This window comes from Bufo bufo, chromosome 8 (genome assembly GCF_905171765.1).
Source record: "Bufo bufo chromosome 8, aBufBuf1.1, whole genome shotgun sequence".
Lineage (NCBI taxonomy): Eukaryota > Metazoa > Chordata > Amphibia > Anura > Bufonidae > Bufo > Bufo bufo.
In genome coordinates this window covers 161,314,819-161,342,555 of record NC_053396.1, presented here as the reverse complement: position 1 = coordinate 161,342,555, position 27,737 = coordinate 161,314,819, and the positions used below count along the sequence as shown (strand labels likewise).

General features: G+C 44.5%; 1 protein-coding gene across 3 annotated transcripts in view; it reads left to right on the top strand.

Annotated features, from left to right (window-relative positions):
* The window catches only part of PHF6 (PHD finger protein 6), a 60,699-nt gene extending 35,089 nt beyond the window's left edge, over positions 1-25,610 (top strand). For all 3 annotated transcript variants that reach the window (XM_040405444.1, XM_040405442.1, XM_040405443.1), the window contains exons 5-10: positions 7,817-7,860; positions 9,678-9,847; positions 10,272-10,415; positions 19,951-20,055; positions 21,362-21,495; positions 24,529-25,610. In XM_040405444.1, coding sequence (XP_040261378.1) covers positions 7,817-7,860; positions 9,678-9,847; positions 10,272-10,415; positions 19,951-20,055; positions 21,362-21,495; positions 24,529-24,658 — 727 coding nt within the window. In that variant the 3' untranslated portion in view covers positions 24,659-25,610. The remainder of the gene's footprint in view (positions 1-7,816; positions 7,861-9,677; positions 9,848-10,271; positions 10,416-19,950; positions 20,056-21,361; positions 21,496-24,528) is intronic.
* Positions 25,611-27,737: the final 2,127 nt, after the last annotated feature.

The following is a 27,737-nucleotide window of genomic DNA, read 5'->3' as shown; positions in this document are numbered from 1 at the left end:
TAATAGAGCTTTCATTTGGTGGTATTTCATTGCTGCTGACATTTTTACTTTTTTTGTTATTAATCGAAATTTAACGATTTTTTTGCAAAAAAATGACATTTTTCACTTTCAGTTGTAAAATTTTGCAAAAAAAACGACATCCATATAGAAATTTTGCTCTAAATTTATAGTTCTACATGTCTTTGATAAAAAAAAAATGTTTGGGTAAAAAAAAAATGGTTTGGGTAAAAGTTATAGCGTTTACAAACTATGGTACAAAAATGTGAATTTCCGCTTTTTGAAGCAGCTCTGACTTTCTGAGCACCTGTCATGTTTCCTGAGGTTCTACAATGCCCAGACAGTACAAACACCCCACAAATGACCCCATTTCTGAAAGTACACACCCTAAGGTATTCGCTGATGGGCATAGTGAGTTCATAGAACTTTTTATTTTTTGTCACAAGTTAGCGGAAAATGATGATTTTTTTTTTTTTTTTTTTTTTTTCTTACAAAGTCTCATATTCCACTAACTTGTGACAAAAAATAAAAAGTTCTATGAACTCACTATGCCCATCAGCGAATACCTTGGGGTCTCTTCTTTCCAAAATGGGGTCACTTGTGGGGTAGTTATACTGCCCTGGCATTCTAGGGGCCCAAATGTGTGGTAAAGAGTTTGAAATCAAATTCAGTAAAAAATGACCTGCGAAATCCGAAAGGTGCTCTTTGGAATATGGGCCCCTTTGCCCACCTAGGCTGCAAAAAAGTGTCACACATCTGGTATCCCCGTACTCAGGAGAAGTTGAGGAATGTGTTTTGGGGTGTCTTTTTACATATACCCATGCTGGGTGAGATAAATATCTTGGTCAAATGACAACTTTGTATAAAAAAATGGGAAAAGTTGTCTTTTGCCAAGATATTTCTCTCACCCAGCATGGGTATATATAAAATGACACCCCAAAACACATTCCCCACCTTCTCCTGAGTACGGAGATACCAGATGTGTGACACTTTTTTGCAGCCTAGGTGGGCAAAGGGGCCCATATTCCAAAGAGCACCTTTCGGATTTCACAGGTCATTTTTTGCTGAATTTGATTTCAAACTCCTTACCACACATTTGGGCCCCTAGAATGCCAGGGCAGTATAACTACCCCACAAGTGACCCCATTTTGGAAAGAAGAGACCCCAAGGTATTCGCTGATGGGCATAGTGAGTTCATGAAAAAAAATTTTTTTTGGCACAAGTTAGTGGAATATGAGACTTTGTATGAAAAAAAAAAAAAAAAAAAAAAAAAAATCATCATTTTCCACTAACTTGTGACAAAAAATAAAAAATTCTAGGAACTTGCCATGCCCCTCACGGAATACCTTGGGGTGTCTTCTTTCCAAAATGGGGTCACTTGTGGGGCAGTTATACTGCCCTGGCATTTTCCAGGGGCCCTAATGTCTGGTAAGTAGGTAAATGACCTGTGAAATCTGAAAGGTGCTCTTTGGAATGTGGGCCCCTTTGCCCAGCTAGGCTGCAAAAAAGTGTCACACATCTGGTATCTCCGTACTCAGGAGAAGGTAAGTAATGTGTTTTGTGGTGTCATTTTACATATACCCATGCTGGGTGAGAGAAATATCTTGGCAAAAGACAACTTTTCCCATTTTTTTTATACAAAGTTGGCATTTGACCAAGATATTTATCTCACCCAGCATGGGTATATGTAAAATGACACCCCAAAACATATTCCCCAACTTCTGCTGAATACGGAGATACCACATGTGTGACACTTTTTTTGCAGCCTAGGTGGGCAAAGGGGCCCAAATTCCTTTTAGGAGGGCATTTTTAGACATTTGGATACCAGACTTCTTCTCACGCTTTGGGGCCCCTAAAATGCCAGGGCAGTATAAATACCCCACATGTGACCCCATTTTGGAAAGAAGACACCCCAAGGTATTCAATGAGGGGCATGGCGAGTTCATTGAAAAAAAAAAATTTTGGAACAAGTTAGCGGAAATTGATTTTTTGGATTTTGTTCTCACAAAGTCTCCCTTTCCGCTAACTTGGGACAAAAATTTCAATCTTTCATGGACTCAATATGCCCCTCAGCGAATACCTTGGGGTGTCTTCTTTCCAAAATGGTGTTATTTGTGGGGTGTTTGTACTGCCCTGGCATTTGAGGGTCTCCGCAATCATTACATGTATGCCCAGCATTAGGAGTTTCTGCTATTCTCCTTATATTGAGCATACGGGTAATGAGATTTTTTTTTTCCGTTCAGCCTCTGGGCTGAAAGAAAAAAATGAACGGCACAGATTTCTTCATTCGCATCGATCAATGTGGATGAAAAAATCTCTGCCAAAAAAAGAAAAAGGAGGGGAAAGGCGTCTGCCAGGACATAGGAGCTCCGCCCAACATCCATACCCACTTCAGCTCGTATGCCCTGGCAAACCCGATTTCTCCATTCACATCAATCGATGTGGATGAATAAATCATTGCCGGGATTTTTTTTTTTATATATACAAAGTGTTTGCCAAAGTATATGAACATCGCCACCTCCTCAGCTCATATGCCTCGGCAAACGTATCTTTTACTGCTGAGGAGAAATCTCGTCTTGCAGCGCCGCATACACCGACTTGCGTGTAATCTGACAGCAGCGCAATGCTTCTGTCCGAATGCACATCAGTGCTGCAGCTAGTCGATCGGTTGGTCCACCTGAAAGGTAAAAAAAACAAAACAAAAAAGAAAAAACCAGGCCGCAAAGCAATAACTTTATTAACTTTAGAACAGAACATATTAACTTTTTTAAACTTTTTTAACTTTTTTACTTACCGGTAATTTTTTTTTTTGTTTAGTTTTTTTTACCTTTATAGAACAAACCTCTCCTTCCCCATGGGACAATGTGCAAAGCGCAAATCTCCCAAAGATGTGGCGAAGTACGTTATGCACTTTATCCCAGGTGAAAGGAGAGGTTTGCAGCAGCTGAGAGTAAAAGGGCCCTAATAGCCCTGTGTGCCTGTCCTGTGAGATGCAATCCCTATGCTAGGTGTACCTGTGTGTGGTACTTCCGGAAACACTCTCCATAGCATAGGGCAGGGTGGTCAGCACAGTCAGGACAGAAATAGCGGGTGTCACGCCTTATTCCACTCCTGCTACAGACACGACATCTTTTTCGGGGTGACGGTTGGGTTGAGGTACCAGGAACGACACTGGGGAAATGTCGCTCGTGTAGACGGCTAACTACACTGGGGGATGGGGCCACGGAACCTCCTGGGTAAAGGAGGTTCTCGATGATCTCTTCCTGGAATTTGAGGAAAGATCGTGTTCTCCCAGCCTTACTGTAGAGAACAAAACTATTGTACAGCGCCAATTGAATTAAATATACAGACACCTTCTTATACCAGCGTCTGGTTCTGCGGGAAACTAAATACGGAGACAACATCTGGTCATTGAAGTCCACCCCTCCCATGAGCGCATTATAGTCGTGGACACAGAGGGGCTTTTCAATGACACGGGTTGCTCGCTCAATTTGGATTGTCGTGTCTGCGTGAATGGAGGAGAGCATGTAAATGTCACGCTTGTCTCTCCATTTCACCGCGAGCAGTTCTTCGTTACACAAGGCAGCCCTCTCCCCCCTTGCAAGACGGGTGGTTACAAGCCGTTGGGGGAAGCCCACGCGACTAGTTCGCGTGGTGCCACAGGCGCAAATCCGTTCTAGAAACAAATGCCTAAAGAGGGCCACACTTGTGTAAAAATTGTCCACATAAAGATGGTACCCCTTGCCGAATAAGGGTGACACCAAGTCCCAGACTGTCTTCCCACTGCTCCCCAGGTAGTCAGGGCAACCGACCGGCTCCAGGGTCTGATCTTTTCCCTCATAGACACGAAATTTGTGGGTATAGCCTGTGGCCCTTTCACAGAGCTTATACAATTTGACCCCATACCGGGCACGCTTGCTTGGGATGTACTGTTTGAAGCCAAGGCGCCCGGTAAAATGTATTAGGGACTCGTCTACGCAGATGTTTTGCTCGGGGGTATACAAATCTGCAAATTTCTGGTTGAAATGGTCTATGAGGGGCCGAATTTTGTGGAGCCGGTCAAAAGCTGGGTGGCCTCTGGGACGGGAGGTGGTGTTGTCGCTAAAATGCAGGAAACGGAGGATGGCCTCAAATCGTGCCCTGGACATAGCAGCAGAGAACATGGGCATGTGATGAATCGGATGCGTTGACCAATATGACCGCAATTCATGCTTTTTTGTCAGGCCCATGTTGAGGAGAAGGCCCAAAAAAAATTTAATTTCGGAAACTTGGACTGGTTTCCACCGGAAAGGCTGGGCATAAAAGCTTCCCGGGTTGGCGGATATAAATTGTGTGGCATACTGGTTGGTCTCTGCCACGACTAAGTCCAAGAGCTCCGCAGTCAAGAACAGCTCAAAAAATCCCAGGGCCGAACCGATTTGAGCCGTCTCAACCCGAACTCCAGACTGGGCGGTGAAAGGGGGAACTACAGGTGCGGCTGAAGTTGGTGACTGCCAATCAGGGTTTGCCAGCACCTCAGGGATTCTAGGGGCTCTACGGGCCTGTCTGTGCGGTGGCTGCGACGGGGTAACTACTGCACGTGCCACCGTACCAGCTTCAACTGCCCTTCTGGTGCTCGCCACGTCACCATGTTGTACGGCAGTGCTGGTACTAGGTCCAGGGAGGGCTGCGCTGCTGGTGTATGCCTCACCACGTGATCCGGCAGCGACAGCCCCACTCTGCTGCTCTTGAAGCGGATCCTGCATAACCTGTGGTCTAGCGACATGGGGCCGGGTACGCCTGGTGCTGCCAGGGACCTCCACCTCCTCGTCCGAACTTTGGGTCAGAGAGCCACTGCTTTCCACAGGTTCATATTCTGACCCGCTAGATTCATCAGATGAGGGTTCCCACTCCTCATCCGACTGGGTCAGAATCCTGTAGGCCTCTTCAGAAGAATACCCCCTGTTTGACATTTTGGACTACTAAATTTAGGGGTATTCCCTGAGACTACCCAAGAAAAAAAGCAAACCTGTCTTACAAAGGGGAGGCTAGCGAAGTACCGGAGGCCGCTGCGGTTGATAAAAAATATCAAAACTGATTTTTTTATCGCCGCAGTGCGTGTAAAATGAATGTGCAGTGATCAAAAAATATATATTTTTTGTCACTGCGGTGGGGCGGGCGTGGGTGAACGCACGTGTGGGCGACCGATCAGGCCTGATCGGGCAAACACTGCGTTTTGGGTGGAGGGCGAACTAAAGTGACACTAATACTATTATAGATCTGACCGTGATCAGTTTTGATCACTTACAGATACTATAAAAGTACAAATGCTGATTAGCGATACGCTATTCAGCGAATAAAAGTGACTGCGGTGCGGTGGGGTGGGCGCTAACTGACGCTAACTACCTAACCAAGGGGCCTAAACTATTCCTAAAACCTAACAGCCAATACTAGTGAAAAAAAAAAAGTGACAGTTTACACTGATCACTTTTTTTTCCTTTCACTGGTGATTGACAGGGGCGATCAAAGGGGTGATCAAAGGGTTAATTGGGGTGCAGGGGGGTGATCTGGGGCTAAGGTGTAGTGTTGGTGCTACTCACAGTTCAGTCTGCTCCTGTGCTGGATCCAACCGACGAAAAGGACCAGCACAGGAGCAGAGAAGCCATATAACAGATCATATTTACTAATATGATCTGTTATATGGCTTGTGATTGGATTTTTTAAAAATCGCCAGCCTGCCAGCCAATGATCGTTGCTGGCAGGCTGGTGACGAACTTGTTCTTTAACTTTTGCCGGCCCGCGATGCGCATGCGCGGGCCGGCTTGGAGCGAAATCTCGCGTCTCGCGAGATGACGCGTATATGCGTGACTGTGCGCAGCGCTGCCACCTCCGGAACGCGAATCTGCGTTAGGCGGTCCGGAGGTGGTTAATGATCCCTCTAGGGTATTTTTTATTTAAAAATCTCGAACGTAAGATTTGGCTCTGTGAAAGTCATCCGTATTGGTGTAATTCCTTTTTAGTCGTTTAAATTGACTGAAAGGAATATTATCCTTCCATTTCTTATAGTGCGTACTTCTATAGTCAAGGTAACTGTTACCATCCACTTAAAAAAAAAAATATCTTAGATGTAATGGTTTCATTGTCCAAATATAAAATCAAATCCAGATATTCCATGGATGTGGTTGAACTGTTGGCTGTGAAAGTCAGATTCCACGTATTGGCATTGAGATGAGAGATGAAAGCCTCTTTACTACTGCCTCTCCAGATGAGGATCAGGTCGTCGATACGTTTGTAAAAGACAATCTTGTCCTTCCAGTGGTGTCCGCTGTGGATGTATTCCTCCTCAAAGCGGCCCATGTGCAGATTCACAAAACTTGGTGCGAATAGTGTACCCATCGCGGTCCCCTTCCGCTGTTTGTAGATTTTATCCTTAAAAGAAAACACATTATGTGTAAGGATGAAATGAATTGCATCTATAAGGAAAGTTTTATGCTTAGGGGAGAGGTGGTAGTCTGTTTCAAGATAATAACGTGCTGTACTAATTCCTGCTTCATGTGGAATATTGGAGTACAATGCAGCCGTAATCCAATGTCAACCAACTATAGGATGGTTCCCAATTGATGTCCTTCAATAGTGAGATGAGTTGTGAAGAGTCTCTCAAATAGGATGGGAGGTCCATAATGTGTTTTTGTAAAAAAAAAAACATCCACGTAATGGAAGAGATTACTGGTTAATTTATCCCAGAAATAATTGGTCTTCCCGATGGGTTATTAATGTCTTTGTGGACTTTTGGTAAGTGGTAAAATAATGCTGTATTCGGGTGGTCTATCGTTATATATTCCCTCGCCTTTATACACATTAGTTTATAAAGTAGATTGGCATCTGCACCAGGCAACTGATTATGTGATCTGACATTAAACTCCCCTCCTCTCCCCCTATTGTGTGTATGTATACCCATGAGATCTGCTCCTGGGAGCCGTCCTTTCATTGGTTCATTTGGAGTTTCATTTTATATTTATGTTACATTTTAAATCTTCATTATTTTTAGCAATTTTTTTAAATCAATTCCTATATAATTTATTTGGTAATACACATTTTTACATATACATTCATCTTTTTTTTTAGACTTGACAAAGGGGTCTGTTGTACCCCGAAACGCGTTGTCCTTGAATAAATTAAAATTTACTTGACACCTGGTTGTGTTCCTGCGCCTTGACTCCTATGGTCCAGCGTTTCTCTAGTACCATTGAAGTGAATGGGAGCGCACCGCACATGACTGACCACCACTCCCATTCACTTCTATGTGCCTGACAGAAATGGCCAAGCCAGCGGCCCCATAGAAAATTAATAGAAGACATCTGTGCATGCTCGGTGCGCCCTCCACCACTTTCGGGGCTCTGTTCTCAATATATGTGTGGGACCCGCACCTATCAGACAAATGGGGCATATTCTAGCTATTTGCCCCCATTGTCTGAGATGAGGCAACCCTTTTAAGGCACTTAGTTTGTCTACATGATAAATGCCATTTGCTGAAGTGAAATGACCACTTTAAGGTAATTGCTGTGTCTGCCTAAATCTTGCATATCATAAGGTACTGTAGTGAAGCCATAGTTTGCGTGAGTTTGGGGCTCCCTGTACTTGTAATTGTTCTTGTGTTCTGGCATTCCTTTTTTTTGCATAGTGATTTTCTCCTGGACCAGTATTACTGCAGTTGGCATCAATATGTTGCTGCATAGATCGTTTGAAGCAGCTAAATTTAGGTTGTCCTTATGAATTGATCATATTCACATTTTATACTCTTGGCTTAAAAACTTAAACCTTTTCTTTTCTGATTACGTAGGATCTATTGCCGGAAACACAAAGAACAGATGCACAATTCGGAAGGTAAATATTAATCTGGAAACCTCTAGAAATGCCAAGAGTTTGACTGCAGAGCTTAGGCTACTTTCACACTCGCGTTCGGTGCGGATCCGTCATGGATCTGCACAAATGCATCCGTTCAGATAATACAACCGCATTTATCCGTTCAGAACGGATCCGTTTGTATTATCTGTAACATAGCCAAAACGGATCCGTCTTAAACACCATTAAAAGTCAATGGAGGACGGATCCATTTTCTATTGTGCCAGATTGTGTCATAGAAAACGGATCCGTCCCCATTGACTTAAATTGTGTGCCAGGATGATTCAGTTTGGCTCAGTTTCGCCAGACGAACACCAAAAGTTCTAGTGTCCGCCTCCAAAGCGGAATGGAGACAGAACGGAGGCAAACTGATGCATTCTGAGCAGATCCTTTTCCATTCAGAATGCATTAGGGCAAAACTGATCCGTTTTGGACCGCTTGTGAGAGCCCTGAACGGATCTTACAAATGGAAACCAAAACGCTAGTGTGAAAGTAGCCTAAAAAAAGGTCACCTCACCTCCTAAGAAAATGGGATTAAAGTTATTTTCCCACAAATGGTAGGTCCCCCAAAAAACAAGCCCTTACACAGCTGCCTCGATAGAAAATTAAAATGGGTGTTAGAATTAGGGTTGTCGTGATACCAAAATTTTGATTTGATTTTGATACCATAAAGTATTGCGATACTCTATACCACGCGGAAACACATATTGTGTTTTTTTCAGAATAAACTAAACAAGCATTCATACCTATGGCAAAGGTATATTGCGGACACGCTATAGGAGATCTGGCAGACCCTATAAACTGCTCTCTATGCAAAATCTAGGTGACAGAATCCCTTTAAAATGGGGTAATTTATGGTGTGTTTCTAATGTATCAGCCCCCTAAATCTTCAGAACTGAATAGGTCCTTAAAAAAAAAAAATAGGTTTTGGAAATTGCTGAACTTTAGTTAGAACTGCTTTCTAACCTCCTCAAATAAAATTACGCTTTTTGATGTCAGCATAAAGTGGAGTCATGGTAAATGTAATCATTACAGGGGTTATCCAAGTCTATAACAGATGTCCCTTAGTGGCCGACTCGCGGTTGTGATCATGCGATCATACTTACCTGATCCCCCACCACTGGGTTTGGTCTCCATTGCTCCACAGCTGTCTCTTCATCTCCGATTGTGAGTGGCTGCATTGGTCATGTGCCCTCCGGTCAACAGGAGTTGTCCCATTAATAATATTCTACAGTTTTCAAACTTGTTTCTGAACACTTTTTTTTTTTTTTGTAATTTGATGTAATTAGAGCTACTAAGTTATTCGCTGAAATCTCTCTGTAGATATTTGCTCTTTTTCTAATTTCTCTGTCCTGCTCACTGAGATGGAAGAACGTGCTCAGTTTCATCTGTCAACTGCCATCTGCTGCAGCAATCGGGACATGCCCTCTGAGAAATGACATGCCCCCTTGAAATAAACTTGGCAGAATAATTGGTGCAATGAATGGGGAGATCTCTGGATCCATGTGAGGTACAGGGCTGTTCTAGCTTTGTTAGAAAGAGGTTGTGATGCGCTAGATTATGTATGATTTTAATTTTTTACATTAACCATGGGAATAAATCCTTTAAAATCACATTCTTAGCATTCAAGATCGCTGATCACACTAAACTGCTGTGTTGAGCCATGTCCTCAAGGTGGCAGCATTCCACACAAGCTGATGGGGTTTTCTTTTGCATATGCTATGTTCCTGTTGATCACAGGCTCTGAATGCACATTGTGGTTGACACTACAGTCAGATTTATTTTTTGTCATTCTTTAGATGAATTAGAAGAAGAGTTTGGCCACAGAGGCCTAAGTCCATCACCTCGTAATCGTGGCAGGGGAAGGGGCTCACGTGGAAAGTCGCGGACTACAAATTCCCGAGGGCAGTCTGAGGAGAGCAGGCTCACGTCTTCACACTGTACAGAAGAGACCGAAAGCAGCTCCAGTGTAAGATGTGGCAGGGGGTATAGGGGAGATGATGTCAGTGTTCAAGGAATGAAACCAAAAGGTGGAAATGTTAGGAAAGAAATAACAAAAAACATTGTTCACTGGTAAAATCCTCAGCTGCCCTAGCTACAAATGCTTTCCTACGATTGCTTGTTAGCGATTATCTGACAGATTCTCGGGCCCTTAAGAAAGCATGTAAGAACATGATCAGGGACCACAGGAAAGTTTTTAAAGGTAATCTGACTGAGAGGTTCCCTTTAAAGGGATCTGTCTAGTGACCTGTTCCCTCTAAAGTAATATTTTGTGAATGTGGCAATATAAGAAGACTGTAAAGCCGGCGTACTATATATGTAGCTTATTCTCAGATTTACAAGTGCAGAATAAAAAAATAATACTACTCTTCAATTATCTGTTTATCATACAGAGAGACAGGTCACCACACAGAAGCAGTCCCAGTGACGGTAAACCGAAATGTGGTTTTTGTCATGCTGGTGATGAAGAAAATGAAACTCGAGGAAAGCTTCACATATTTAATGCCAAAAAAGCAGCAGCCCACTACAAGTGCATGGTGAGTATTTATACTTTAGATTTGGTTCAGAATAATAGACTGCCGTATTCCTATTCCAGTTCTGAGCCATATTCATACGTACATTAACCCCTTCGCTACCAGTGCCGTACATGTACAGTGCTGGAGCGACGTGTAAACATTGAGCCCGCTCGCACGTGCAGCGCGCATCATGGCCGGCAGATCTCTGCTGTTTCATACATCAGAGACCTGCGGCTAATTACCGTGACAGGCAATAATTCAGATCGCGGTAATTAAAGGCTTTAGATGCCGTGATCAAGCGAGATCACGGCTTCTAAATGCGCAAAAGCCCGGAAGCTCGCGCTTCTGGGCTTTCTACCGATGCTTTGTGTGGCCAATTCGTACATCAGTAGTTGCGCTGAATACTTTCAGCCTCGCCGATGAGGCTGAAAGTGTTCATGCTGCAATTCTTATTTTGGCCACCAGATGGAAGGCCAGGATAAGAGATGAGCAAATTGGGGTTTAAATGTCAATTTAAAAGGGGTTGTCTGAGTTCAGAGCTGAACCCGGACATACCTCCATTTTCCCCCCGGAAGCCCCCCTCACTTGAGCATTAGAGCATTTCATGCTCCGAAGCTCTCCTTTGCCCTGTGCTAAATCGCGCAGGGCAAAGGCATTTTTTCCGGTGTTCCGGTGACGTACTGGTGCTCTCCATGGGGCTGCCAGGAAGCCCGGTGATGTCACAGGCCCTGATGGGCGGGATTTAGAGCTGCCCTAGCCAGTAAAACGGCTAGGGCATCGCTAAAGCCCGCCCATCAGAGCCGGTGATGTCACCGAACACACTGCCGGGCGGAAGCTTCCGCCCAGCAGTGTTATGATAAACAAAAGAGCCCGTGCCCTGCGCGATTTAGCGCAGGGCAAGGGAGCACATCGGAGCATTAGATGCTCCGATGCTAGCCTCAGGGAGGCTGCCTGGGTGAAAATAAGAGTATGTCCGGGTTCATCTCTGAACCCCTTTAACAATCCCTGATAGAACAAAATCTCAAAATGATCTCAATTAAAAAAAATATATATATATAAATTTAAATCGCCCCTCTTTCTGTATAATTTTAAAAAATAAATACCCAAATAACAATAAATATAAACATCATGGGCATGAGGGGGGCGTGGCCAGCAGCCGGCATGTAAGCACGCTTTTGTGAGCAGCTCCGCTTACCCTCGTTAATCCTTCACCATCCTGACAAACTGCTGACTCCTGGCACAGAGTGGACGGTGTGTAGGAGACGGAGGAGACCCCTCACACCGACTATGGGGCCCAGCAAAACGCAAACGGCTGCGGAGAAGCTCAAAGAGTTCGCCAGGTCAGAGGCCCAAAGCGGAGCCGCGACCGCAACTTCTACACGAGCGGCTGTTACCCGCGGGCAGGCTGCCCAACAGGCGGATGCAGAGGAGGGCGCTGAGCAGGAGTTCACCCTCAAGGCAGCGTATGAGCAGTTACTAGTGGCAATATCAACATGCCAAACCTCACTCACCGGGAAGCTGGAGGTGGTAAGAGTGGATGTGGGCCTGCTCCGCCATAACATGCAGCAACTCGGAAACCGGGTCAAAAACACAGAAGACCGCGTGTCTACGCTGGAGGATCTGACCAGACCCATGGCAGGGAAGATGCAAGACCTGGAGCGATCCGTAGGTCAGTGGAAACAGAAATGTGACGATCTGGAAAATAGATTGCGCCGCAACAACGTGAGGATCTTGGGCCTACCAGAGAAAGCTGAAGGCAGAGATCCTGCGGCCTTCCTAGAGGCCTGGTTTAAAGAGCAGTTCCCTGAGGCGCCCTTTTCTCCTGCATATACCGTAGAAAGGGCACATCGGGTCCCAGCCAGATACCCCCCACCAGGGGCTCTCCTCCTAGACCCCTTTTGGCGCGTCTGCTGAACTGGAGAGACCGGGATCTTATCCTCAGCCAGGCCAGAAGCAAGCAAGACATCAGGCATGAAAATGCAAAGATCTCCCTTTTTACCGGATTTCTCTGCAGATCTCCAGAAGAGGAGAGCCACATTTGTTGCAGTTAAACGTCGCCTTCGGGATCTAAATCTTCAATACTCGATGGCTTACCCTGCTCGCCTTAGAGTCATAGACTGCGATAAAACCGTGTTTTTCAGTGATCCTCGTGAAGCAGAGGACTGGGCCTCAAGAAAATCTGCGCGTCCCGGACCACGCTGAACTTTTCACTGACTGTTCACAGCAAGTATTAAAACATGCCCATATGTCTGATTCTAAGGGGACTTGATTTGGTCTCCCCTGAGCATGATATTCTTTAATACGCAACACAGCTGCTTTTGGTCACGTTTTCATGTTCTGGACTGCATTTGATAGTTTTATGTGAGATCTCACTTAAGTATAGGGTGTTTCCCTGTATACAGCACCGGACGCTTTGTCATCATGTCCCATTGTCATGTATTAATGCTAGCAGTTATACCTGTATGGTTATAACATCTATTTGCACTATACAGGTCCCCGAGTTAAGGGCCACCAAGTTAGTCTGATCGGGATCCGACACCTTCATGTTTATAATGTTATTGTTCCGTATTATGTTTTTGTATGCTCCAGCTTATATGTCTCAAGTATGGCCATCTCTCTTCATGATAGCAACAGGGGAGCTTATGCTTCACATTGACCAAATGCCTGAACTATTTGTCCTTGATTCAAATCTAGTGATGCCATAGCCTCCATAAGAGTGATGTCCTGGAATGTGAGGGGACTGGGAGACCCTAATAAGAGGATCGCGTTTTTTTCTCAAATACGCTCCTTTAACCCACACATTCTGGGCCTTCAAGAAACCCATCTCACCCCGGAAACAGGGAATAGGTTGAAAAAGCCCTGGGCGCAACACTTATTCAACTCATATGGGAGTTCTCACTCCAGAGGTGTGGCCCTGCTGTTCCATAGAAGTCTTAGATGTGAGATTCACTACTCCGCTGTAGATCAGGGAGGGCAGTACATCTTCATACATGCTCATATTAACTGTGTCCCCTATGTGATTGTTAATTTGTATAACTCCCCTCCTGCATCTCTATCCCTTCTACAAGCAGTCACAGGTTTTGTGGCTAATTATCCCAATGCCCGTATCCTATGCATGGGAGACTTTAATCAAGTAGTTAGTGAGGATTTAGACAGATTTAGCTATAGAACAGATAGAGGAGAGATGGGAGGGAACAGCACGGTTCTTGCCAGAATATCGCAGGAGATGGGATGAGTAGACATGTGGAGAGCCAAGAATCCACTAACAAGGGAATACTCTTGCTTTACCCCTGCCAGGGGAGCCCTGTCTAGAATGGACTACATGTTCGGTAATGACATAGTATATACTGACCTGGTGAATATCAGATACGGGCCACAGGGTCCTTCCGATCATGCCCCATTGTTGGCGGAGTTGGCCCTGACTGATCATGCCAGCAGTAAGATGCGTGTACACCCTTTCTGTCTGTCCTTGTTTGGTTTAAATGACAGAATCCCTGATCAACTGAGGATGTTTTTTGAGGTACAGGGCGAGTCCACAGACGCTCTATTGCTTTGGGAGACTATGAAAGCGTACCTTAGAGGATGCATCAAATCCTCCATTTCATACGTTAAGAGGCGTAAGGAAAATGATTTACATGCCAGCTGTAAGGAGGCAGAGAGGGCGTTCAGAGTCCCCCTCTGAAGAGAGCAGAGTTGAGTGGTTATCCAGAGGGAGAATGTACATGCTGCATCTGGAGGAAAAGAGCAAAAGGAAGCTCTTCTTCCTTAAAGGGGTTATCCGAGTTATGGGAAAAAAATAAAACCTAACAAAATTAATCAGGATATACATATACATTAGTCAAGCTTGATTTTTTGAAAAAAGAACGATCCTTACACCTTTTCCAGGTTCTGTTATTGCTGTGTTTACATGCAGCAGTAACAACAATGACTCATCTCTCCCTCATGAATATTTGTGGGAGGGGTTAATTTCAAAAGAAAACCCTCCACCCCCCCCCCCCCCCCCCAATATAATAAATGGGGATGGAGTGGCAGCACGGTGGGACATATGTACTAGCGGCAGGGCCAGTCCGGCAAGGTGACAGGCTATTCGCTATTAGCCGCAGGGAGGAACTTGGAGGGAGCCGCGGCACAAGTGAGGATCGCGCATGCGCGATCAACTCACAGCCGCACGGACTGTAATGCAGAGAGGTGGGGGCGTGGCCAAGGCTGATGACGTTCCGTTGACATGGCTTAGTCACTCCGACAAGCAGAGAGCTCCATGTCAACGGAACGTCACAGCTGATGACGTGGGCGGTCACATGACTGTTTAGTGTAGCAGAGAAACGGCACAAGATAGGTACAGTAAGTGATTTAGGAAAACTAAGGTATAGGAGAAATAAAGCCATAGAGATAAGGTTAAGTTAACTCGGATAACCCCTTTAAGCAACAGGCGTTTGAAACAGGCAATCAGACAGGGAAGATACTTACACATATAGCACGCACTAATAATATGTCTCCCCCGGTACTCGGGATACAGGAGACTGGCGGTCGCATAATGGAATCGGTGCAAGACATATTGAAATGCTTTCATAATTTTTACAGAGACCTATACAAATCAGCAGCTACCTATTCAGGGCAAGATTTAGAGTCCTACCTCACTGAAGTGTCTCATCCTCTGCTAGCGGACCTAGATAAGGGTCTTATGGAGGAGGATATCACATTAGAGGAAGTGGAGAGAGCCATTAAGGATCTACCGACAGGGAAAGCCCCTGGCCCAGATGGCATCCCGATAGAGGTATATTCTAGGTATGGGGAAAATCTAAACCCTCAGTTGTTGAACCTGTACCGAGCGGCGCACTCCCGTGGCTCCTTGTCAGATTCCATGTATGATGCTTCTATTGTTGTGATCTTGAAGCCTGGCAAGGACCCATTGGAGTGTGGATCTTATCGTCCAATTTCACCAGAATTATATAGCCAATAGGTTGAATAAGGTTATCACGTCAATAATTCATTCTGATCAGTCGGGCTTCATGCCTGGAAGGTCCACATCAGACAACATTAGGAGGGCTCAAGTAATTGCGCAGTTGGGGGTAGCTAAGAAGGAGAGATGGGCTCTGGCTTCACTAGACACGGCCAAGGCTTTCGACTCGTTGGAATGGCCCTTTTTGACAGCAGTGCTAGGTAGCTTTGGCTTCGGTCCTAAATTCATTAAATGGATAGAAATTTTATACAAAAAACCCACTGCTAGTATTCAGATGGTTCCCACTCTGACAGGTTCCCCTTACTCAGAGGCACGAGGCAGGGATGCCCGCTCTCGCCTTTGCTGTTTGCAATAGCTATAGAGCATCTGGCCATCAGATTCAGACAGGATCAGGTTTATGCAGGTGTCTGTGAGGGAGATAGGAAAGACAGGATTGGACTGTATGCAGACGACTTGATCCTCTTTATGTCGGACCCGGAAGTGTCTCTACTAAGAGCTATTGAAATCATAGAGTGCTTTGGGCAATACTCCGGACTGCACAAAAAACTGGGGCAAGTCTGCCATCATGCCCCTCTGGATGCACGACTGGCCTAGTTATCGAAACAACCTGCCTGTAGTCGATAGGTTTAAATACTTAGGGGTAATAATCACTAAAGAGCCTAAACTCTCCTATGTCTTGAATATTGAACCCTTAGAGACCATATTCCAAGATAAGGTAAAAACGTGGGAGACCCTCCCACTGTCAGTTATGGGTAGACTAAATTTGGTAAAGATGGTACTCTTGCCCAAAGGTCTATATTTGCTGTCCCACGCATGCACGCCAGTTCCCAGGGGATTTTTTAAACATATCCATGCTATAATAGCTTCCTTTGTGTGGGGTAAATCTAGGAGGAAGCTCTCACTGTCAGTTTTACAGAGACCGAGGCTACAGGGAGGAGCTTCCCTTCCAGACTTCTTTCTTTATTATATAGCAAGCCAATTTAGATTTCTGAGATATTGGGTCACTGATGCCTCAAGGCCAAACGCAGAATACTACCTGCACGAATATTTGCAAGTCCCCACGCTATGGCCTGTTCTGGAAGGATCTCGTCATATTCAAAAGGGTCTTCTCCCAGTACATAAGCTAGCTCATCAGATATGGCATGCATCTAAGTTAAACTCCTACAAGGATTTGCCAAATGAAGTCCCCGTATGGGATAACTGTATGTTCCCACATCTGGCAAAGTTGGAAGGTGTGTCTGATTGGAAGAGGCATGGAATATTCATATTGGGAGATCTATATGAGAGTGGGCAGCTAAGATCATTTTCCCAGATTCAGGATAAGTTTCAGGTGCCACGCACTCTTCTTCAGATACCTTCAATTGAGACATGCACTGCAGGCCCAATTCAGAAGTGATAACAGGAGTATTTCTAAATACCCTATTATAGGGGTTTTGAAATCACAAGGCCCTAGAGGCATAGTCTCAGCGCTATATATACATTTGTTGGACTGCCGCTTGCTGGTGACCCCGTTGGCTGTTGAGGACAGATGGAAGTTGCTAATACCTTCTTTGTCTTCTGAGGATTGGGAGGAGGCATTGATGGCTCTGACCAAGGTATCACCCACTATAAACAATAGGATGATTCAGCTTTTTATCCTTCATTGCAGTTACCTCACACCCACCAGACTTCAAAAGATGGGTAGGATTAGTCACTCCAGGTGCCATAGATGTGATGCCGAGGGAGCCAATTTTTGGCATATGATGTGGGATTGTGAGTTTATTCGCCAGTTCTGGATTTCAGTTCTGGAAGTCCTTGCAACTATGGTTCCTGTGGCACTGCCGTTCTGTCCCAAGATGTGCATTCTGGGAATCATTGATGAAGAGTCGTGGTCACACTACCACAGAATCTTCTTCCTCGAAGGGACAATGGCTCACTCTTGTGAATCACGCAGTCTCCATGGAGAACATTGTGTATAAGCATAGGGGATGCCCACAAAAATTTGAGAAAGTCTGGGGTGACTGGTGTGCCTCTCCTCTCACCTTACATTCTCCGCGTCTGCACTTGACAGCTGACGGGCCTCATTGATCTTCGAACCAATATGTAGGTACTTTGCAGTGTTGTTGTCACTGATGTTAATGTTGGAGCATTTATGTGTGCGATATGCCTATCCCGTGAATAATGTATATCATTAGAGTAAGAATCATGTCTTTTTACATGCAAGAATCCTGATAAATACCAATGTCCTTATGTATCACTATTTTCTTGATATTTCTGAAGCGCCCCTGCGTGGGCCGTCACATTGCTATATGTATGCCATACTTGTATCATTCTCTTTTAATAAAACGAGTTTAAAAAAAAAACATCATGGGTATCATCGCGACCGAAAACGCACATACTAAATTCCAATATGGCGAATGACGTAAGGGGGGGGGGGGGGGGGGGGGGGTGGGAATGGTCAAAATACCCCAAAAAATAAAATGTGATCAAAAAGTCACGCACACTCCAAAATGGCATCAATAAAAACTACAGATTGTTCTGCAAAAAATGAGCCCCTAAACAGCTCAGTTATTTTTTTTTTAATCAAAGTTAAAATTACTATTTTTGGGAAGTAAGCGTTCCTACCCAACAGTTGCCTGCTCGCCAGTGAAAGAGGTCGCTGCAATTACACAGTATGGGGAGAAGTCATCACTAATGCCATCGCTCATCCCCAAAAAGAACCATTGTATGCCGGCAACAGAGGCAGTTTAGGAGGCACAATCAGCCCCGCAAACTGTGATACTTCCCGATGAGCAAGCATTTTGCACGTTCATCATGTAATCAGCAGATTATCGATTAACGAGCTTTCATATAAACGCTTGTCTGCGATAATCTGCCCCCAATCTGCAGTTTAAAGGGGGTCTTAAGCTTTTTTGGCTTTGTGTTTGCTGCAGTCATAGTTTTGAGTGGAGGACGTTCTTTGAACCTCCTTCTAAGGCCTCTTTTACATGAGCGATACAGATTGTGTCAGGATCTGTTCAGGGAAAAACTGACGGTTTTGCAGACAAGTTCAATCAGTATTTTCTGCAATTGCATTCAGTGTTTGCTTTTTGCACTCCAGATTGTATCCGGATTGCATGCATTTTTCACACACATGAAGGAAACAAACTGAAGAATTACACACCTGTCCTAGCAACCATAAGTGGAAAAACGCTTTGCATCTGGTTAACTTCCGTTTTTCACACAAGCCCTATTAACTTCCAAGGGACCCAGGGCTGCACAATATAGAACATGATGTGTTATAAAAAAAAATTACCTTATTAACCCTACACGCAGAGATGATGCGTGAATGTTCAGGAGAGAGGGGGGGAAGGAAGGAAGGAGGGATTGTTTGGGTCCCAAGCGATTACTGGGGAATTATTGTTGATTTAAATGACTGTCATTACCAAAGCATTCATTTTGCTGACCAATGATAACATTCGATGTCAGATATCATATGTAATGCTTGATTTATTCAGTCATTTTTCTTTGAAAAAACAATGTGTAAAATAAAAAAAATAAATGAATGAGTTTGGATCCACTCTGGATGCAATGTGTGCTCTACACACATCACATCCAGACGGAAAACTCTCTTATATGAAAGAACCCTAAACCTGTGCTGGGAACTGTTATTACTTATGGCAAAACCCCATGTGAATACATATGTGAGTATTGCATTGTGGTACTCGCCGCTGCTTGTGAATGTTCCTTGTGCAGCTCACTTTGAATATTGCAGGTATGTGTGTGTAACAGGAAATGCATACAAATTTGGGAGTTGAGGGTTTTCCAAGACTTTCATACTGTTGACCTAGCCTCTGGGATCGGTCATCAGTATCTGATTGTTGGGGTCTGACAACCGGGACCCTCACGATCAGCTGTTTGAGAAGGCACCGGTACTCCTGTGAGCACTGCGGTCTTCTCCCCGCTCACCAACCACAGTGCTGTACATTGTATAGCAGCTGTGCTTAGTATCGCCTCATTCATTTCTATGGGGCTCAACTGCGCCTAGGTCATGTGACCTGTGAACATGTTATCACTGGCTGAGGGATGGCCGCTGCGCTACTGGGAGCGCTGCTGCCTTTTCAAGCAGCTGATCAGCATGGGGTCCGAGGTGTCGGACCCCCACTGATCAGATACTGATGACCTATCCAGAGGATAGGTCATCAGTATTAAAGTCTCAGAAAACCTCTAAGTGTATGGGTACATTCCGTGAAATCTGTATGTGAGCAACCTTGTCCACCTCTTCCACGTCTCAAATTTTATATTCCAATAAACTTGGTATTTTGTCTTGGTATATGGCCTCTCACAGCCTGTAGTGACTGCTGACATACTGAGCTTCCAATTCTCTGCTTTTATGGCAGTCTTTCATAACAGTCCGAACCATTATATGGCTGTTCTTGAATAAACCTCAGTTCTTGAGTAAACTATAAAGCCTAGGGACAATTACATATGAAAATTCATTGAGAAAGTTACAGGAGGTGGTAAAACCTCTTTTGCCGTAGTGCTGCGTTCCTCACAATACATGGAGGTTCTGCATTATAGAAAGTGTGCAAAGAACTAGTTATTGCAAGCCACTGACACAATTTTGTCTTTCTCTAGCTTTTCTCCTCTGGTACTGTCCAGCTGACAACAACCTCAAGGGCAGAGGTTGGAGATTTCGACATCAAAACTGTGATACAAGAAATGAAACGTGGCAAACGCATGGTAAATACACTTTTTTTGCTGCTTTATAAGATGCATATGGTCTAGGAAGCACCTAGGTTTTAGAGGAGGAAAATAAAAATAGATAGATATATATTTTTCATCAGGGCCTGCACTGCACTGTGACCTGACTGTTCACAGTGTTAGGTGAATAGCGTGTGCACCACGTCCTGATGCTGTATGCAGTCAGGACACGTACATGGTTATGCTTGGAGGAAGACCAAGGAGCAGTGAGTGCAGGCAGCGCTAGATCATAATGGAAGCACTCACTAGTAGTCTCTTTATAAGACTTACTGCCGTTTCTCTCCCCCCCCCCCCCCCCTTTTGGGGCGTGCGTCTTATGAATCGAAAAATACAGTATATGTACGTTTTACTTGCACACTACAACTGTTCTGTTTGGTGTGATATAATTTGGGCAAAGCACATCTGTTCAGTGTGTTGCATAGGTTAACGTGGGTATGCTGAAGTTGTAAACTTACCCTTTGGGCTTAGTTATGAAAGGAAAAGACTTTAAAAAAATTACCAGTTACCCTCTCCAATTAATTGATGATAAAAAAACACCACTGGTAACAATCGCAGGCCATAGCGTGCACCAAAAATGTATGGTCCGCCAGGTTAGGGTACTTTCACACTAGTGTGTTTTCTTTTCCGGTATTGAGTTCCGTCCTAAGGGCTCAATACTGGAAAAAAAAATGATCAGTTTTATCCTAATGCATTCTGAATGGAGAGCATTCGGTTCAGTATGCATCAGTTCAGTCCCTCTTACGTTTTTTGGCCGGAGAAAATACCGTAGCATGCTGCATTTTTCTCTCAGGCCAAAAATCCTGAACACTTGCCGGATCCGGCATTAATTTCCATTGAAATGTATTAGTTAAAATTGCCGTATTGACGGATCCGTTCTTCCAGGCCGCACATGCGCAGACCTTTTAGAAATGTAAAAAAAATAAAAACCGGATCCGTTTTTCCAGATGACAACCGGAAAGACGGATCCGGTATTGCATTTCATTTGTCAGACGGATCCGCATCCGCAGCGATGGAACTGCCTGCAGGAATCCTCTGCCGCAAGTGTGAAAGTAGCCTTACAAGAGTTGTGTTTTTTAAGGCGTTGTCTTCACTGCTGGAAATGACATTTATCATAGACATGGGTAATACAAGCTGTCTGGGGCATTTGTTCCAGCTTTCCTTTGTACGTGTTTTTATACATTTCTACTGTTCACTAATTGCAGTGAGATAATGAAAACCTAAAAGGAAAAGACTGTTCTGGACATTACTTATTTTTCACCTTTCTTTTCATGTCTGTCCTATGTAGAAGTGTACGTTATGTGGCCTTCTAGGAGCTACCATTGGATGTGAAATCAAGGCCTGCGTGAAAACATATCATTATCACTGCGGCGTACAAGATAAGGCTAAATACATTGAAAACATGTCCCGAGGAATTTACAAGTAAGATTTGATTGTATAACAAAGCTGCAATGTTTGTAGATGTTTTCATTCCTCACTTTTCAAGATCTGAACAGAAATTGAAATCCTGTCCCGCTCTCACACTGCATAATGTAAGTGTATCAGTCATCGTGTGTTGCCATGCATGTATGCGTCAGCAGGACCGCTTTTCTGGGTATGTTCATTGTATGTATTCTCATGAACGCTTAACTGCAAGCAGAGATATTGGAATAAAACAGAGATCCAGAACGCTCTACTTTACACTTATTAATAGCTTTTAAATGTGTATCTGTAATGTGAGACTGGCTTAGTGTCTAAAAAGGAAAGTTAAAATTTACGTAGCCCCAGGGGCTTCAGGGGTCTTGCTAATCATGTTTTTCTAATCCTGTACATCTATTTTAACCAGTTGTGTGCCACCTGTTGGCATCTGGGTTGTCTGCATTTATCTCTGCAAAGACCTTACCGAAGTCCTTGCAGAGTTTGCAGCTGCAGGAGTGGGGAACCGTTAGTTACAGCCGGGGTCCCGATAGAGAAGGCAGAGAGGTGTGTTTTTTTTTTTTCTGCTATTACATAGGTACTTCAGGATCATAGCAGATGTCCGTTTGTGATCAGTGCCGTTCCCCTGGTTTATTACGGTCTGCTTCTCAGTATAACTATATCAATAAGTGGCTTATTGCGCTGTTTCCAGCACATTTGAAAATGTTAGTGGTTAACCCCTTTTTAAAGGGAGTCTGTCACCACCATATGGCCATATACATTGTCGCACACCTATACATGATTGTGATGGTACCTTTTTGTTATTTTCTTTACACTTGCAGAAGCAGGAAAAAACATGTTTAATTCACATGCAAATGAGCACTCAAGTGTCCAGGGGCGGCGTTCAGCGTGTAGGAGCCCTGGCTGCTCTGCCTCATTTTATTGTTTCCCCGCCCCAGCCTTTGCCCGCCCTCCTATTCCCTTGCGTCATCCTTCGGTCCAGCCTCGCCGGGGGATGCACACTGCGATGCCCATTGTGGGCACGACATCGCTTCAACTAGTGCACATGCGAGGCAGTGCGCAGACGCGGGATCTCAGCCGGACCGAAGGATGACGCAAGGGAATAGGAGGGCGGGCAGAGGCTGGGGCGGGGAAACAATGAAATGAGGAAGAGCCGCCTGGGCTCCTACACACTGAACGCCTCCCCTGGGCACTTGCGAGGGCTCATTTGCATATGAAGTAAACTTAATTTTTCCTGCTTCTGCAAGTGTTAAAGGGGTTGTCCGGGATCAAAGTAATTTTTAAAAACGTTAATAATCACCTTGATATTACACAGTAAAGTCATTCTGATGCTCTGTGTATTTTTTTTTTTCATCCTCTTTGCTCCTATGAGTCTCTAATACTGCTGTCAGTATTGTTTACATAGCAGCTCCTGTGCTATGTCATTTCCGGCCACACTGCCTTATGGGTCCCACAAGGCTGCATGACTCTGCAGCTGGATCTCACAAGCCTTTCCACTCCCCCTAATCAGTATTCCGCCTCCTGCCACTCATACTCCTCATCAGTATTCCTCCCCTAAAACCACTTTTTTCTAAGCCTACAAACTGGATCCCTCCCTGCTTCCATGTATCTGCTCTCTGCTAGCATTGCATAAAAGACAATAGTGTCAGGGAGCGATCTGACTGGCATGTAGGGACATGGGAGGCGTGGTTAGCACCCATACTGTAGCACATCCCATTCATTGCAAATGACCATGGGGGGCGTGCACTATGCTAAATAGCATAGTTTGCTGCCTCCAATAGAACCTCCTTCTACTCCTAATAACACTCCTCTATGGCCGGTGACATCATCGGCAGAGGGGGGCGTTCCTTAGTGAGGCGAGTTCCCTCCTCCAATACTGCCTCCTTCCTCCCAGACTAACGCCCTCTGTGCCCGGTGATGTCACAGAGGGGAGTGGTTTAGCTCCGACATTTCCCTCCTACTGACAGCCTCCTTGCTAGCTGCAGAACGATCCTGTGTGCTGGTGACGTCACCGGGCTCCTTGCTAAGCGGAAGGAAGAGGCTTAGCACACCAGTAAGGAGTCGGTACGTCACTGAATCTTTGAAAATCTGAACTTCCGGCTGAGAATTTATGAAAGAAATACAGGGCATCAGAAAACTCTGGCAAAGGTAGGACAGGAATGTATGTAATATTTATGTGCTTGTTGTACCCTTACAACAATGTCCCCAATCCCGGACAACCCCTTTAAGAAAATAACAAAGGTACCATTACAATCATATATAGGTGTGCAACAGGGCCATGTAAGCACTGTATAAGGTCATATAGTGGTGACAGACTCCCTTTTAAGGTGTTCATACCAACTATATAATATCCATATGCTTTACTAGACTTCATAGATGCATATGGGAGGTCCCCTGCTCTAAATGCCTCTGCATTTCTCCCACTATTAGCCTGATTGGACTGGGGGCCATGTCCTTTTAATGAATATCTTGTATTGCATTTCCCCTGCAGAAATGTGTACCAGCCCCTCAGCTTCCCCTGGCAACATCAACTGATCGCCAGGGGGTTTAGCGCGTATACGCGCATTTAGGCCTCATGCACACGACCGTTCGGGTCCGCATCCGAGGCGCAGTTTTTGTGGCTCTGGTGCGGACCGACTCACTTCAATGGGGCTGCAAAAGATGTGGACAGCACTCAGTGTGCTGTCTGTATCCGTTGCTCCGTTCCGTGGTCCGCAAACAAAATATAACCTGTCCTATTCTTGTCCGTTTTGCAGACAAGAATAGGCATTTCTACAATGGGCCGCCTGTTCCGTTCCGCAAAGTGCGAAAGGCACACGGGCGGCTTCCGTGTTTTGCGGATCCGCAATTTGCTGACCGCTAAAAATGGAACGGTCGTGTGCATGAGGCCTTAGGGGCAGGTTTTTGGGCAATGGGTTAAAAATCTGACCATTTTACTAATCTCAGCCTTGACCCATTTTCTGAATTCACATATCTGCATATTCTATTCTGAACCTTTTTTCGTGTAATAATCTGTCTTCATATACTGCTGTCCCTCAGGCTATATTGTAAAAATCACAGTGGGAACGATGAAAGAGATGAAGAAGATGAAGAACGTGAGAGCAGGAGCAAAGGCAATGCAGCTGATGTACACGCCAATAACAACCCACCACAGGTCAATGGAAATTAAGAGCAAAGCAACTAAAATCAGTGGAATGTGCCAGAAGCATGGCAGTGCACCGCACATTTGTGATATGGGGGGGGGGGGGGGAGGGAATGCTGGACATTTTAAGTTGGATTTTAGTGAAGATTGCAAAAAAATAAAAAAAAACGTCGAGGGATGGGCCTTTTTTTTTTTTTTTTTGTCTAAAAATCCGAACTGTTTGCGGAATTAAATCTTAGTCAGTGCTCCAACCCAAGGTGTTTGGGGCAGGGTTTTTTTCTTTACTGCTTCATCATGCTGTTTTTTTATTTTTATTCTTTCTATTTTTTAATAATTGTTTTTAAAATGTTTTTTTTTTTTTCCTAAAGAATTCCTGAAATCAGGAAGAAACATGGAAATGGTATTTTGCTTCCCACGTGGCAGCAAATAAATATTTCTATATATATCATGTCGGTAGCCTTCCCCTCCCCCTCCCCCTCCCCGTCCCATGGCACTCCAACCTGTTCACGTGATCAAAAAAGACATTCTATATGGGAATGGCCATTTTACTATGGCAGTATTTTATTGTTTGGTACAGCAATATTGTACATGTCTATTTCCTTGCATAAATACATTGTGTATTCTCAGAATCTAGGGCCGTCTGCTGTTTAATTATTCTAGGAGGAATTAGTCTTTAAATCTCAAGCTATGTAGGTATGTCTACACGTGGTTGATTAGATGGCGTATATTCTGTGTTTGCTCCATACGTATGAATGCACTTGGTAGAAATCCACACACGTGTTGCAGAAAAAACCCCATTCAGATGTATGAGACCGATATTCAGTTTCATAAATTTCTGCTACGGATCTTCCGCTCGGGAACATCCCAAGACTGTTCAGACTTGCAGCATGGAGAAGTCATGGTTAGTACAGTAAATCCAGCTGGGTATAGGTACTTACAAAATGTGAACAAACTTGTCTCTTAGGGTCCATTCACACGCCCACAATTTCGTTCTGCATTTTGTGGACCCATCCATTTCTATGGGGCCGCACGATGTGCGGCCCGGCTCCAGAAATGCGGACCCGGAAGTGGTCCGCATTTCCCTTCCCAAAAAAATTGCGGACAAGAATAGGCATTTTCTATTAGAAACACAGAATGTGTCGGCAGATAAGAACCATTTGTCCCATCTAGTCTGCCCAATATACTGAATACTATGGATAGCCCCTGGCCCTATCTTATATGAAGGATGGCCTTATGCCTATCCCATGCATGCTTAAACTCCTTCACTGTATTTGCAGCTACCACTTCTGCAGGAAGGCTATTCCATGCATCCACTACTCTCTCAGTAAAGTAATACTTCCTGATATTACTTTTAAACCTTTTCCCCTCTAATTTAAAACTATGTCCTCTTGTAACAGTTTTTCTTCTTTTAAATATTCTCTCTTCTTTTACCATGGATCCGCAAAACACGTTACGGACGTGTGAATGGAGCCTTAACGTGGGTTATCACAGCTGTCGAACCCTGCAGCTATGTAAGCACAATGAGGTTTTTAGCCTTTGGATGTTACCGGTAATAAGAAATTTTTTTCTTTCACTGGCAGCAAGGAGAGGTTTTCTTGAAAATGGCGATTAAGTGAAACATGTGATGTGTGACTTTCATAACTCTTTAGTTTATACAGTTATGGCGCTTTGCGTACCCAACTAGAAAACCACTTCAGGTCACATTCAGTTGGAGTGATCTGCAGGGATCTGACGGGATGTTCTTTTTTACGTGTCTTTGCTTAAAGGGAACCTGTCACCGGGATTTTGTGTATAGAGCTGGGGACATGGGTTGCTAGATGGCCGCTAGCACATCCGCAATACCCAGTCCCCATAGCTCTGTGTGCTTTTGTTGTGTATAAAAACCGATTTGATACATATGCAAATTACCTGAGATGAGTCCTGTCCCGGACTCATCTCAGGTAATTTGCATATGTATCAAATCGTTTTTTTACACAATACAAACACAGAGCTATGGGGACTGGGTATTGCGGATGTGCTAGCGGCCATCTAGCAACCCATGTCCTCAGCTCTATACACAAAATCCCGGTGACAGGTTCCCTTTAATGGTGGATGTACGTGGTTGTCATTTTACTGATTGGTAGATATCATGAATCAAATTCTTTAGATCTCTGCATGTGTTACATATAACAATTGGTTCTAGGACCAAGAGAAACAAATTGGTTTTGCAGTATGTAGTGAGACCCGCGTTAGGCTCCTGTAAATAAAGCCTGATTCATTTAAAGGGAACCTGTCATCAACGTTATGCTGATATCACTGAGGGCAGCATAAAGTAGTGACAGAAATGCTGATTTCCGCGCTGTGTCACTCATGAGCTAAAAGTAAGTGGTTGCTGAGAACCAACATCATAATGATTACAGCCCAGGCCTTGAAAAGAGTCAAATCTACATGAGCAGAGTCCTGGTTATTCCTCATCTCCTGCTCTCCTCGCCCATCTGCTGATTCCTCCCTCTCTCTCTAGGAGAGAACTGACAAACTAGGTAGAAGACGGTCAGTCATCAGCAGGAGAGCAGGAAGTCATGAATAACCAGGACTCTTCTCAGGTGGACGGGACTCTTTTCCAGGCCCCAGTCTGCAATGATTGTGATGTTGGTTCTCGGCAACCACTTAATTGTAAATGACTGACCGCTGAAATCAACTCACCTGTCACTACTTCATGCTGCCCTTAGTATGGGCAGCATAAAGTTGATGACAGGTTCCCTTTAAAGGGGCATTAGATTTAGCACATATAAAAGGGGTTGGCCAATCTATATATACTCTTGTAAAAAGGCCATTCACTGTTATATTTCATGCATGAAAGCACAGCTGATCAAATGCATCTGTCAGCAGATTTGTACCTATGAAACTGGTTGACCTGTTAACTGTGCGCTTGGCAGCTGAAGTCATCTGTGTTGGTCCCACGGTCATATGTGCCCCATTGCTGAGGAAAATGTTTTACTATATGCAAATGAGGCTCTAGGAGCAATGGGGGCGTTGCCGTTACACCTAGAGTCTCAGCTTTCTCTCCCTCTCTATTTTGACCGGGCCAGGCATGATGATGTTTTTCACTGGCTGGCCCTGTCAATCA